This window comes from Curcuma longa, chromosome 12 (genome assembly GCF_044706935.1).
Source record: "Curcuma longa cultivar G26 ecotype Majalengka, Jawa Barat chromosome 12, ITB_CL_G26_1.1, whole genome shotgun sequence".
NCBI lineage: Eukaryota > Viridiplantae > Streptophyta > Magnoliopsida > Zingiberales > Zingiberaceae > Curcuma > Curcuma longa.
The window spans coordinates 3,757,597-3,770,329 of NC_133872.1; the positions used below are offsets into that span (position 1 = coordinate 3,757,597).

The 12,733-nt window shown below is 38.1% G+C and overlaps 2 protein-coding genes across 2 annotated transcripts; both read left to right on the forward strand.

The window, feature by feature from the left end:
- The first annotated feature begins 2,529 nt into the window (after window positions 1-2,529).
- LOC141843691 (uncharacterized) lies at window positions 2,530-3,605 on the forward strand. The gene has a single exon (XM_074731742.1). It carries the CDS (start codon window positions 2,587-2,589, stop codon window positions 3,394-3,396), a length of 810 nt encoding a protein of 269 aa, XP_074587843.1. The 5' UTR covers window positions 2,530-2,586; the 3' UTR covers window positions 3,397-3,605.
- A 3,980-nt stretch (window positions 3,606-7,585) lies between these two features.
- LOC141843551 (C2 and GRAM domain-containing protein At1g03370-like) lies at window positions 7,586-11,950 on the forward strand. Its single transcript, XM_074731610.1, is given in 8 exon segments — window positions 7,586-8,467; window positions 8,701-9,948; window positions 10,097-10,279; window positions 10,886-11,169; window positions 11,267-11,321; window positions 11,324-11,382; window positions 11,686-11,759; window positions 11,761-11,950. Coding segments are annotated over 8 exon segments (2,442 nt in total). The 5' UTR covers window positions 7,586-8,118.
- The last annotated feature ends 783 nt before the right edge of the window (window positions 11,951-12,733 follow it).

Below are 12,733 nucleotides of genomic sequence, written 5' to 3' on the forward strand. Positions count from 1 at the left end.
AATTGTTAGTTCCGATGAAATCAAAATATCTCCATAATGGTATGATATTGTCCACTTTGGGTCTAAGCCTTCATGGCTTTGTTCTTAAGCTCTCCTCAAAAGGCCTCATACCAATGGAGATACTTTCTATCCTTTTAACCTCATGATCTTTTCCATGTACTTTAGATGTGGGACTATGTTTGCACCCTTGCAACCCAACAATCCCCCTCTCAAACAAAAGACCACAAACCCCCCTTAACGTCATTTTTTGATGTCTGAATCCTCGATCCACCAGAACTTTTTGCCCCTTGGTCCACCCGACCTACTAGGACTTCCCACCTAGCCGCAGCTAGAACTTTTTGCCCCTCGATCCACCCGACCTACTAGAACTTCCCACCTAGTCGCAACTAGGACTTTTTGCCCCTCGGTCCACCCGACCTACTAGGACTTTTTACTTGGTGTCTGGTCCTCTTGATTCAGACACGGGAGTACTCACTTCCTTTGTTTAAGGTTCAAACCACATGGTTAAATCTGGATCATGGCTCATCCGGCGGTTAGTCCGGTGAAGAGCGGTCTCGCTCTGATACCACTTGTTAGTTCTGATGGAATCAAAATATCTCCACAATGGTATGATATTGTCCACTTTGGGCCTAAGCTCTCATGGCTTTGTTCTTAGGCTCTCCCCAAAAGGCCTCATACCAATGGAGATACTTTCCATCCTTTTAACCCCATGATCTTTTCCATGTACTTTAGATGTGAGACTATGTTTTCACCCTTGCAACCCAACATTAATAGCCAGCCAAATAAGAATTTATGTGTTGGATTTCGGATTAAACATTGGGAATGTCTTAATCAAAATCTGTACGATGTTGATTTGAAAAAAATATGTGTTCTTTTTCATAAAGAGAATAACATCGTAGCATGTGATTCATACCACATGTGCTAAGACGACAATAAGGGTAGTAGGAGAATAGATCTCTGCTTCTCTACTATTTGAGCCTATGAGATTATATGTTGATCTCAGCATTTGCCTTAAAGTGACTATTTAACTGTTTACTTGAAATTTTAATCAGGGTCTGCTAGTTTAGCATGTAAACCTATGACTATGGATGATTCGGTCTATGGAACATGACTAGGAAAGCAACTAATTAAAATAGAATTCAAGCTAAAAAGGAAGATTAAATATATTTACATCTCTTTGAGAATATTCACTGGTCGATCCATTTCTGTTATGTATGGAAATGATTGTGAATATTGTAGATATGGAACATGCTCTTAACATGATAGTCAAACTGAGGGGTTGAGATGTTCATATTGATGTAAATAAATATTATTTAATCTGGATAAATAGCAAGACATAATGAGTACAGAAAAATAGTTATGTACTATAGAAGAGTAATTTATGTATTAATGGAGAACGACTGTGGGTTACCTAGATGATGGTTATGAGCCATCAGACAAATGACTGTGTATCATTCAGAAAACGGTTATATACTATTTGGGGAGCGGCTAAGTTAGGTGTAATAATTTTTCTTAGCATCGATTGCTTATGAGCAGCTATATAAGGTGTAATAACTTTCTTAGCAATGAATGCTTAATGTGCTTGTTGTTACACGAACCATTTTCCTATGTATAAATTGGTTGTTCTTTTAGTCTATGTGACTATGCACTCCGATTTTATTTAGTCTACGTAGCTAGATATCTCTTCATGGTCTTTGTGACTATTTGTCTTTGTGGCTTCACTTGAACAAGTGGGAGATGTTAGTAGTTATCGTAACTACTCACGCTGCCCATGCCACGGAGTGCACTCCGTGTAAGATGCGGCCTCTCCCTATTAAAAGGGACAGGAATGCCCTGAGAAGGGGGCGATCAGACCAGTGTTGTGTGTGCGTCCAAGTTGCGAAGCAGAGAAGGAGAGGAAGGTGATATCCGGCAGTCGGAGAAGAGGAAAGGATGCCATACTGAAGGATTTAATTTGTGAAAACTTGAGGAGTTTTTCTTCGTGATTATTCCTTTGACACGAGCGATTCACAACGAAATCTCGTAAGAATAAGTAACCATTAAACTTTTTCATAAACAACTCAAAGAATAAATAAATAAGCCAATTTGAATCACATGTTGGATCTATTATCGATTATCTTAGTTTACTTGGAGAGGACATATTTAAAAATTGAGATATTTATTTCGTAAGAAAGATTAAATTATTTATATGTTTTCATTATTTATTTATTATGAAATAATAGACGAATAAATTTATAATATTTTTATTTCATGAAGCCCTTGTATTTTATAGTATTAAGAAAAGAGCTTCCGGATTAAAAATAAAAAAATTAAAAATTTCGCCCTTGTCGTTGCGTCTCATTGATGTCGACAGATAACAGTTATTAAATTTTCTAATATTGATTGGAGGAGTATCTTGTAATTATTTGAATATTAAGGGAAAGAAGTGAAAGTAGTCGCATATTATGCGGTCCATATAAACACAACATCAGCAACCTCCCACCACACTAGATCGACGGCGGCTTCTCTCTCTCGGCGATCGCTTTCGCCTTCTGTTCTTCTTCGTGAAGGCCGAACTCCATCTTTCTCCCTTTCACCAGGAAATTGATGCAGGATTTACCGCCCTTCCACGGCAGCGTCTTCAGCGGCGGAGGCGGTGGCGGAGGAGGCGGACTCCTCGGCTACCCGGCGTTGGCTTCCCCGCAGAATCAACCGCCTCCTCCGCCGGTGAAGTGCCCGCGCTGCGACTCCACCAACACGAAGTTCTGCTACTACAACAACTACAACCTCTCGCAGCCCCGTCACTTCTGCAAGGCCTGCCGCCGCTACTGGACCATGGGTGGCGTCCTCCGCGACGTCCCGTTCGGTGGCGGCTGCCGCAAGTCCAAACGCTCCTCCAAAGCTACATCCCCTGCCGCTTCTTCCGACAAGAACGCATCTCGCCGCCGGCATCCCTCTTCCGCCGCCAGATCCAGCATCGACGACTCCACCGGCACGGCATCACCCATTGCCGTCGCGTCCACCTCCGCTCCGTTCTCCGATTCGCCCCTTCTCGCCTCCCAGATCTGCGTCCCCAACCCTAATCCTCGATTAGGGCAACTACCGGGTTCGGATCCGCCTCTCCCAGAAGCAACCATAATGGAAACCTCGACTGTCGATGGCTTGGCGACGATTCCATCGGCGCTCCTGGGATTCATCTTCCCGGACCCATCGCCGGCGCGAGAGAAGCCCGAGGCGGAGCCGATCGGGCCGGGATTCGCAGATCAAACCCAAATTGGGCTCGTGTCTCCAAATTGGGCCTGCCCAGTGGAGCCCACATTGTACGATCTCCCAGGAATCGTCGATCCTTCGTCGTACTGGAATCAGAGCCATTGGTCCGACTCCGACACGCTCGTTCTTCCACGCCTAGGTGATTAAATCGAGCCTCACCATTAAATACCTTTTCTTTCTTGCTGTTAATCCATACAAAAATTATAGATAATAACAAATAAATGGAAGTTTATATTATTATCTACTTTAATAATTAAGAGCATCTTATCAACCCCACTAAAATATATATTTTCTAAAATTATTATATATATCATTTAATTAATGGCGTGTGGCACAAAAACGTTGATTTTAATGTTGCGAGGCGGTTAGGAGTTTACATCAGGTGATGGAGACGGGTAGTTAGTTACGGGTCAAGAGAAGATAGCGCTACTTTTTGAGTCATAGCGGGCATTGGAGATCTTACCAAATGGTTGCTGATGGGGAGCACATGGCGACGGGTTGGGTGTTGGACGGCTCGCCACGTCGTCGGGATGGGGAACGTCTTTCATGGACGGTTGGGTGGACGAATTGGCCCGCAGGGCGGTGGAATGGACGGACTTGATGTGATGTTATCTGTTGTACCGTACGGAGGCCGATTAAGATATTCTGCTTGGCTGACGTGTGAAGATATTTTAACGTAATGGTTTTAGAAGTATGTAAATGTTTTTTGAGTGAACTAAATTTAAATTCTGAAAAAGAAAAAAAAATCTAGTTCACCAGTGGAACTCGATCAGTTTTATGCCTATTCTTTAATTCTTAGTTTAGAATTCTAAGTTTTTTTTTAATTTGTTTGTATATTTATAAATTTATTCAAATACATTTTGTCAAGACAACAAGAAATTTATGTACTATGTTTGTTTAGAATATTGAATAATCAACCATCTATAATAATGAAATTAGGTGAAAATAGTAATTCACGAGGAGAAATCAAATTAAAACTGAACAATTTAATATGTATGATAATTAACATCTTATTTTATAGTTTGCCAAACAAAAGAATAATGAAAAAGAAAGAAATTCATTTTGATTGATTTTCGAAAACATGAAAAAATAGATAAGCAAAATAATCAATAATTTAACTTTGTCATTTTTAATAATTTTTGTATTTAAGGTAAAATAATCATTTTTTAATTAATTTAGTAGAAGTCATTATTCCATTAATTATTTTATAAAATATTTTAAAATTAATTTATTGTGATAATTTTAGACACTTGTTAATTTCTTATTTTTTAGGCATTATTTAACGACTCTTGGATTGATGTCTCACCCTACAAATCAACTAGAGCACCTTTTTCATTATAAGAAAATTGAGGTTGAAACGGCAAAAAGTCAAATCTATTGCGCCACAATTTGGAATTAGTTTGAAAAGTTAAATAATGATTTGATCAACGAATGCTATAATTTACTGCAAATTTGTTAAAACATCGCACTCGTTAAGCGATTTTAAATTGAAAAGTGTAAAATAAAATTTTAAAAATATACTACTAAGAAAAGATTAATTTGTGCATTACTTGGACGGGTCTCATTGAGTTAGATCACTGAATTTAACAACCAACATATTTAGCATATACTACTCTTTTTGTTCAATAATCTTATTTGCATCAATTAACATATTTTCGAACTTAACATCATTTACGCATTTTACATGCTTAGCCTAGTTCATCTAATTAGGCCCCCAGGGCATGGTTGAGTTGGTTACCACGAGGCAGACTTGCTGAAGTGGACAAGGGAATTTCGATAAAGTCAAAACAATATCCCTCTTCGTAGTAGCCAACGATTTACCTCCTCATATATGATCGTATGACCAACTGTGTAGAGTCATTGGGGTGGCGTGTTGAAGTAGTTCGTCTAATTAGAACTCGTTGCACCATCTAGCCTATTTGACTTATCTAGCTTGCTTGCCTGTGCTAGTTTTAGTTGGCTTAAGTAGTGTGGCCATGTGCTATTGTAGCTCGTTGAACCATAATCAATCGCCTACATTGTGCTTATTATTATTTGATAATTTAGGTGTCTATATCCTTACAAACTTAATTAATTTTGGAGGTAAATGATCCTTCCTCTTGATTAAATATTTAATCAATCTCTTGATTATTTTATCGTTGTACCATATCCGAAGAGCTACATTGTGCTTTTTAGATCAAGCAATGAATTGCCTTATTTCCATGAGCGATGATCACACTAATTGAGCCAAACAAAACCCATCCCTAATTTGCATTTAAAAATATTTATTTATTATGCATTATTTATTTATTGAATTACAACTCTTCAACCTTTTCATATGGTTGGTTCGACAAAGACTTCAACGGTTGACAAAGATGGTTCTTCTGGAATTCATGAAAAAATTGTTTTTTCCATTATTTTAATTTTTCAGTGTTTTTTTCTTCACATGCAAATCCTTTCGGGAGGCGAAGTCAAAATTATCATCCATATTTAATTATTTTTTATTTCTATCTTGACGTTCACTTTTTTAATATAAAATTCGTAAGCCATCTACTCTTCGTCCTATAACGATTAAATTAAGGAGTTAATGGCAAAATGCTCGATCATTCGGTTGAAATTTCCTTTGTCAACTAAAATTAGTTTTAAAAAAACACACACATAAATTTTATATTCGCAAATGCCTTAGCCGCCTTCCTCCTTCCTTAGTCAGTCGTCGATGATTTTAAATAGTATTTTTTTTATAATTCAGATATTTCGATCTTGTGCTTAAGACGGATCAAATCTTCCTCTTGATTTGCTCGGACGACTTCTCATCCAATAATTAATATTTTAAAATTTCATTTTAGAAAAAAAATATTTTACAATGAGCATCATTTGATCACCATCAATGATAATGAAATCATCAAAGAGCCTCCGATACATAATTAAATTGGTTATGACAGAGTTAAGTTGAAAGGTCCTCCTTTGTCGTGACCAACTACAGCTTCTCGATTTACTTTCTTACATTTTTCATTGTGGTTAACTGTAGCTTTTCGATTTATGTCATCACAGATGGTCGTGGGATCGACAATGTGAGACTGTTGAGGTGATGGATTCCACCTTTTTGCTGAAAAGAATCATGAAATAATTCATGGTCAACTGTAATTTCTCGATTTAACTTCTCACAGATGGTCGTGGGACCAACTATGTGAGACCATTAGGGTAACAGATTCCATCTTTTATTAAAGAAAATCATAAAATAATTTTTTAAAATTAAACAACATTTTATTTATTAAATATAAAATTTATTTTTTAAAAAAATAATGATTATAAAAATTAATGACTTAAATAATTTTAAATAAGAATAAATATAATTAAAAATTTTAATTATATTATTTTTGTAATTTAGATATCTAATTCTTCCGATCCAATTAATTAGAGGTTCAATCCGATTCTATAAATTTTTTTTATTAATTATGAAAATAAATAAAAAAATATAGATGAATTTCAATATCATAAGTCCTCTTCTGCAAAAGGTGGCCATGATAATCGAGAAACTACGATTGGTCACGACGCAGAAAGGTATTGTCTGACTTTGCTAGAATTTAAACCCTTGTCCTCTTCTACAAATTTACTACATTGTAACCAACTCAATTATACCCCGGAGGCAATATAAGTCCTCTAGCCTAGCCTAGCCTAGCCTAGCCTAGCCTAGAGGGCATAAAATGTGTTATCCTTCCTAATTAAGTCCGACGACTAATCAAGCGGTTATTAATTTATTTCCTTAATTGTTTCTAGTTAGCTCAAAACCTTCCCGTTACAATATATTTAACTCGATAAGAAATGATTTATTTATAGAAAATATCAGGAACAAAAAGTGTTTTTATTTTTTATTTTCCACCGTTGGCGGCTCTGCTGCGCAGCTTCCAAGATCGATCGCGGTTGGCGCATCCTCTCTCCAAAGCATACTTCTATCGATTTGTTTGGTTGTTTTCACTCTCCAGGAATCACGAATAAATCGCCAGTTGTTGCCTGGAGTGAACTGAGAGATCACACTCACATTTGGATCGGATGATCGGTAAATGGGCAAATCTTTGAGGGAAGAAGACGGTGATGATTCCGGAAGTGAGTTCAATGGAGTTCGTTCGAGCGTGAATGGATTTGACGGGATGGTAAAAACCAGTTTCTTCATGGCGGATAAAAAGCATTTTTTTTGACGTGTGGTATTTTAATCCCGGGAGGATTCAAAGTCAACAGGGACAACGCGGGGAGACTGAAGGAGCAAAGAAGGGGCAGGAGTGAGAGAGATCGAGGTGAGTTATTCTCTATGACCTATTCTCCTCTTCGTCTCTCCCTCTTCTCCTCCTCCTCCTCCTCCTTTCCTTTTTTCTCCCTTGTTTCGTGTCCGGATTTCCTTCTTTAGGATGCGGGATCGAGAAGTTAGGGTTCCCTGTAGCTGGCCAAAGTTTGCGCGCAATACTCGATTTTGATTGCCTCGTCGATGTCTTCCCTAGGAAGCCCCGATCTTATTCTTGTGCTTGGATCGACTATTCAGTGATGCTTTCAAGATTTCTTATTTTTCTCCACGCCGCTCTTTGTTTATGATTTTGATTTCACTATCATACGATATTTAGGGCCGTTGTTGGATTTTCGTTTTAATCTGATCAGAGGAGGGTACAACTAAGGTTAAGATTGTCAGGAAACCTTTTTTTTTTCTTCCAGATTCTAATTTATTATTTTTGTCCCCTTTTCTCTCTTTTTCGTCGTTGACATCGTTAGATTCTCCTCCCAAATCTCTGAATGTACTGCAAAACCAACCAGAAACAACTAAATCCTCAAAGGTTATCAGATTTTGCCCTTGTTCAAACGGCTGCTACTTCCCTGTAGTGTGCAATACTTTCGGCGCCTTCAATGAAGCTCTTGGTGCATGTTATTGAAGCCCGGAACCTTCAAGCTATGGATCTGAATGGTTTGAGTGATCCTTATGTGAAATTACAGCTAGGAAAACACCGAGCGAAAACTAAGGTGGTGAAAAAGAATCTCAACCCTTTTTGGGATGAAGAATTTAACTTTCGAGTGGGAGACCTTAGTGAGGAGCTCATAGTGAGTGTCTTGGATGAAGATAAGTACTTCACTGATGATTTTCTGGGCCAGGTGAAGGTTCCACTGTCCAAAGTATTGGATTCTAACAATTTGTCACTTGGAACGACCTGGTATCAGTTGCAGCCCAAGGGCAAAAAGTTGAAGAGCAAAGATTGTGGTAATGTGCCTCCTTCCACGCATACAGATGATGATTGAAAAATCTGTTAATATAGTTGCTAGGATTGTTTGTGTTATTCTTTACATCAGCTCGTTTCAATGGACAAGTTTTCTTATAACTCATCTTTCTTAAATGCTTATTTAGTCTCTGTCTCGTAATGGCTTTCTTTTGTTCTCATTGCTGTTTGCAAGTATGATTATGGAAGTAATGTACTTTGTGGTTTTGTCCTGCAGGAGAAATTTGTCTCACTATATCCTTGTATCAGAAAAACATTGAACAAGCGGTGCGTTCTGTTTCTGATGATCTCATATCAAACTCTGATAGGTCAAGTGAGTTAACAAAGGGAAGGAATTCAGTCTCTTCCAATGGTGATACAGAACTAACTGCTGTGTCAGAAACTAATGAAATGGACCCTCTCAAGGAAGACAAAATGAATGCAGCTACTTTTGTGGATCGAGTGTGTCAGTTTTTTGGTGGGAAAAATGCTGGGACCACTTGTTCTTCCAGTAGGGATGTTAGCCCAGAAAAAGTTCAAGTTTCATCAACAAACGAAACTTTGGCAGTGCAAACAGTTGATGCTGGCTCTGATGTCCCATACGACGAATTATTGAAAATCATAAAACCAAAGTTACAAGGAGTTGAAATGCCTGCAGATTTGCCTGGAGGTGTACTTCTTGATCAATCTTATTGTACTGCTCCAGGTGATCTGAACTTATTTCTCTTTTCACCGAGTTCAAGTTTTTGGCAATCACTAGCTGACATTCAAGGAACAACTGAATTGCAAACTGGACCTTGGAGACTAGAAAATGGTGGAGAGACCTTAAAAAGAGTGGTCACATACACGAAAGCTGCAACAAGATTAGTGAAGGCTGTGGCAGCTACAGATGAGCAGACTTATCTGAAGGCTGATGGGACAAATTTTGCTGTCCTGTCAAGTGTAAGCACCCCTGATGTTCCTTTTGGTAGCTCTTTCAGGACAGAGGTTCTTTTCTCTATAATGCCAGGCCCTGCGTTGCCGTCTGAAGAACAATCATCACGTTTGGTAATATCTTGGCGCATGAATTTTCTGCAGAGCACAATGATGAAATCAATGATTGAAAACGGAGCAAGGCAAGGTTTGAAGGATAGCTATAGTCAGTTTGCTGATTTCTTATCACAGAGTATCAAACCCATTGATTTAAAAGAAACTGCCACGAGCAAGGAGCAGATTTTAGCTTCTTTGCAAACTGAGAAAGAGTCTGGCTGGAAATTAGCATATCGGTTCTTTGGGAACTTTACAGTGGTATCTACAGTATTTGCAATATTGTATGTTCTCATTCACATCATTCTTGCAAATCCTAGTACAATCCAGGGTCTTGAATTTCCTGGCCTAGACTTACCAGATTCAATAGGTGAAATTGTTGTCTGCGGAGTTCTTGTTCTACGAGGACGGCTTTTTCTAAACACGGTAGGACGCTACCTACAGGCCAAGAAGCAAAGAGGTAATGATTTGTTTATGGTCTAACATCAATTTGCCCCACTCAACTCAATTACTTTCAAATAGTACTTCTTGTTTCAAGTGTTGAATAATGTTAAACATTTCATGGTGTTGCATATCCTGTGTATTGAGTTCAGTATATGAATCTGCAGGCAGTGATCATGGGGTCAAAGCACAAGGGGATGGATGGTTATTAACTGTCGCTTTAATAGAAGGTAGTAACCTAGCAGCTGTGGACTCGACTGGATATTCTGATCCTTATGTCATCTTTTCTTGCAATGGAAAATCTAAAACAAGCTCAATCAAGTTCCAAATGCTAAACCCTCAGTGGAATGGTAACTACTCATTTAACTTTGGGCAATGTTCTTCTAACACCTCATGGTTTAGTGCTTTATTATCTCAGCATTAGCAAAACCTTACATACTTCCAGCTAGATCTTGTAAATTTTTTTTCGAATTGTTTTTTTATTAAATATTCTTTGGTAGTTTCTTTAAGTCAATGGTAGAGTTGAGGTTGGGTTTAAACAATATTCATACACACATGCGTCGTATTCTATCAGGGTGAAATTTTACTCTACAATCCTATCCTGTTCTAATATCCCCTCTCGATACTGGTTTGTCAGTATGGTAAACTGGTAGTGTAAAGGTTGTTAGTTATCATCATTCGGATTAACAAGGAAATACTTCTTTCAACTCATTTGGCCTGGAATTTTGAAATTATGGTGCCACACTGGCAATTCATTTGCCATTTATGCACAATCTTGTTTTAAATTTATTAGAAGATTTTAAATCATAGTATGACCATTGTACTGTCCCATGCATGGAATTAAATGAAACGCACACCAATGATCAAATCAATAACTTTTTGCTTACATTGGCTTTTTTTCTGTTGACTTTTAATGTAATTTTTGTTCTTCTAATTATCAATCTTTAACGTTTCAGAAGTTTTTGAATTCGATGCTATGGATGATCCCCCATCTATGATGAATGTTGATGTTTATGACTTTGATGGACCTTTCGATGAAGCAACATCCCTTGGTCATGCTGAAATTAACTTTGTAAAGTCTAACTTATCGGACTTGGTTGACGTATGGATTCCTCTTGAGGGAAATTTAGCTCAGACATGTCAGTCTAAGCTACATTTGAGGGTTTTCTTAAACAATACACGAGGTAATGAGGTTGTCATGGAATACATAACGAAAATGGAGAAAGAGGTTGGGAAAAAGGTAAGTTTTTTTCATGTTTGTATTAGACAATCCTTTTACTGGTTTGGCCTTCAAGTTTAGTATACTAATTTCATCTTTTTAACCTTTTAACATGTAGATAGTATTGCGGTCTCCTCAAACGAATTCTGCCTTTCAAAAGCTCTTTGGTCTGCCACAGAAGAGTTTCTCATCAACGATTTTACTTGTCATCTGAAGCGTAAAATGCCTACACAGGTATTTATCTTATTTCTTGCCCACATTAATCATTTTTTTGGACGTTAAAAATCTCGTTTAAATAGTGTAACATTTCATGTGCTCAAGATCTAATTTACATCTTAGTAGCTGTTATAATCATGATTACGTAAACCAGTGTAGGCTTGTTTTATTATATCGAAAAATTAGGTGGTAGATTATATGACCCAGTTACAAATATAGGCATGTTCTACCTGATTAGACTGCAAAATGGGGGAGTAGCATCAGATATGCACTATTGTGGGGGGTTATGATTTTGTAAGAGGCATCTTCCTTATTTTTCAGGGTCGCATTTTTTTATCTCCTAGAATAATTGGTTTCCACTCGAACCTTTTCGGACACAAGACAAAGTTCTTCTTTTTGGGAGGATATTGATGATATACAAGTGGTTCCTCCATCACTGGCAACTATGGGAAGCCCTTCTCTTTTAATCATCTTGCGCAAAGGCAGAGGTATGGATGCAAAGCATGGAGCTAAGGCAGCTGACCCAGATGGAAGACTGCGGTTCCAGTTCCAGTCGTTTGTTTCATTCAGTGTTGCTAACAGGTAATTTCGGCAAAAGATTATATGGCAAGATTCTGTTCATCAAAACTTATTTTAAATTTTAAGATAAGAATAAAAATGATCAACAGGACAATCATGGCTCTGTGGAGAGCTAGAGCCTTGACCCCTGAGCAGAAGATGCAGTTACTCGAAGAAGAAGAATCTGGAGCAAAAAACCTGCATAGCGAAGAGAGTGGGTCCTTCTTGAGGGTTAGAAGATGCTAAAATGTCGGATGTCTTCTCCTCCGCTATCGATCTCTATGTAAGATCTTTCATTATTCGTGCATGTTTATTCTTGCCAAACAGGAATCAGTATAACAAACTTCGATACATGTTCAGATTAATTCACTGATGGAGTTATTTGATGGAGGTCCTGTGGAGCAAAGTGTGATGGAAAAAATTGGATGTGTCGACTACTCTGTTTCTCAGTGGGAACCCGTACGAGCAGACGTGTACCAAAGGCAAATTCACTACAAATTTGATAAAAATTTGTCGCGTTACGGAGGGGAAGTGACAAGCACCCAGCAAAAATCTCCTCTGCCTGATAAAAAAGGATGGCTGATTGAAGAAGTGATGGCTCTCCAAGGTGTTCTGCTCGGGGACTATTTCAACGTAAGCATTATCTCGCAAGATCATAATTTGGAGTCGCGATGTGCATATATCATCAGAATTTGTCTCACCTTCTTTTTTTCTGCAGCTTCACTTGAGATATCAAATCGAGGATCTGTCCCCTAAACTGAGAGCATGCAATGTGATCGTGTCATTGGGGATAGCTTGGCTGAAGAGCACC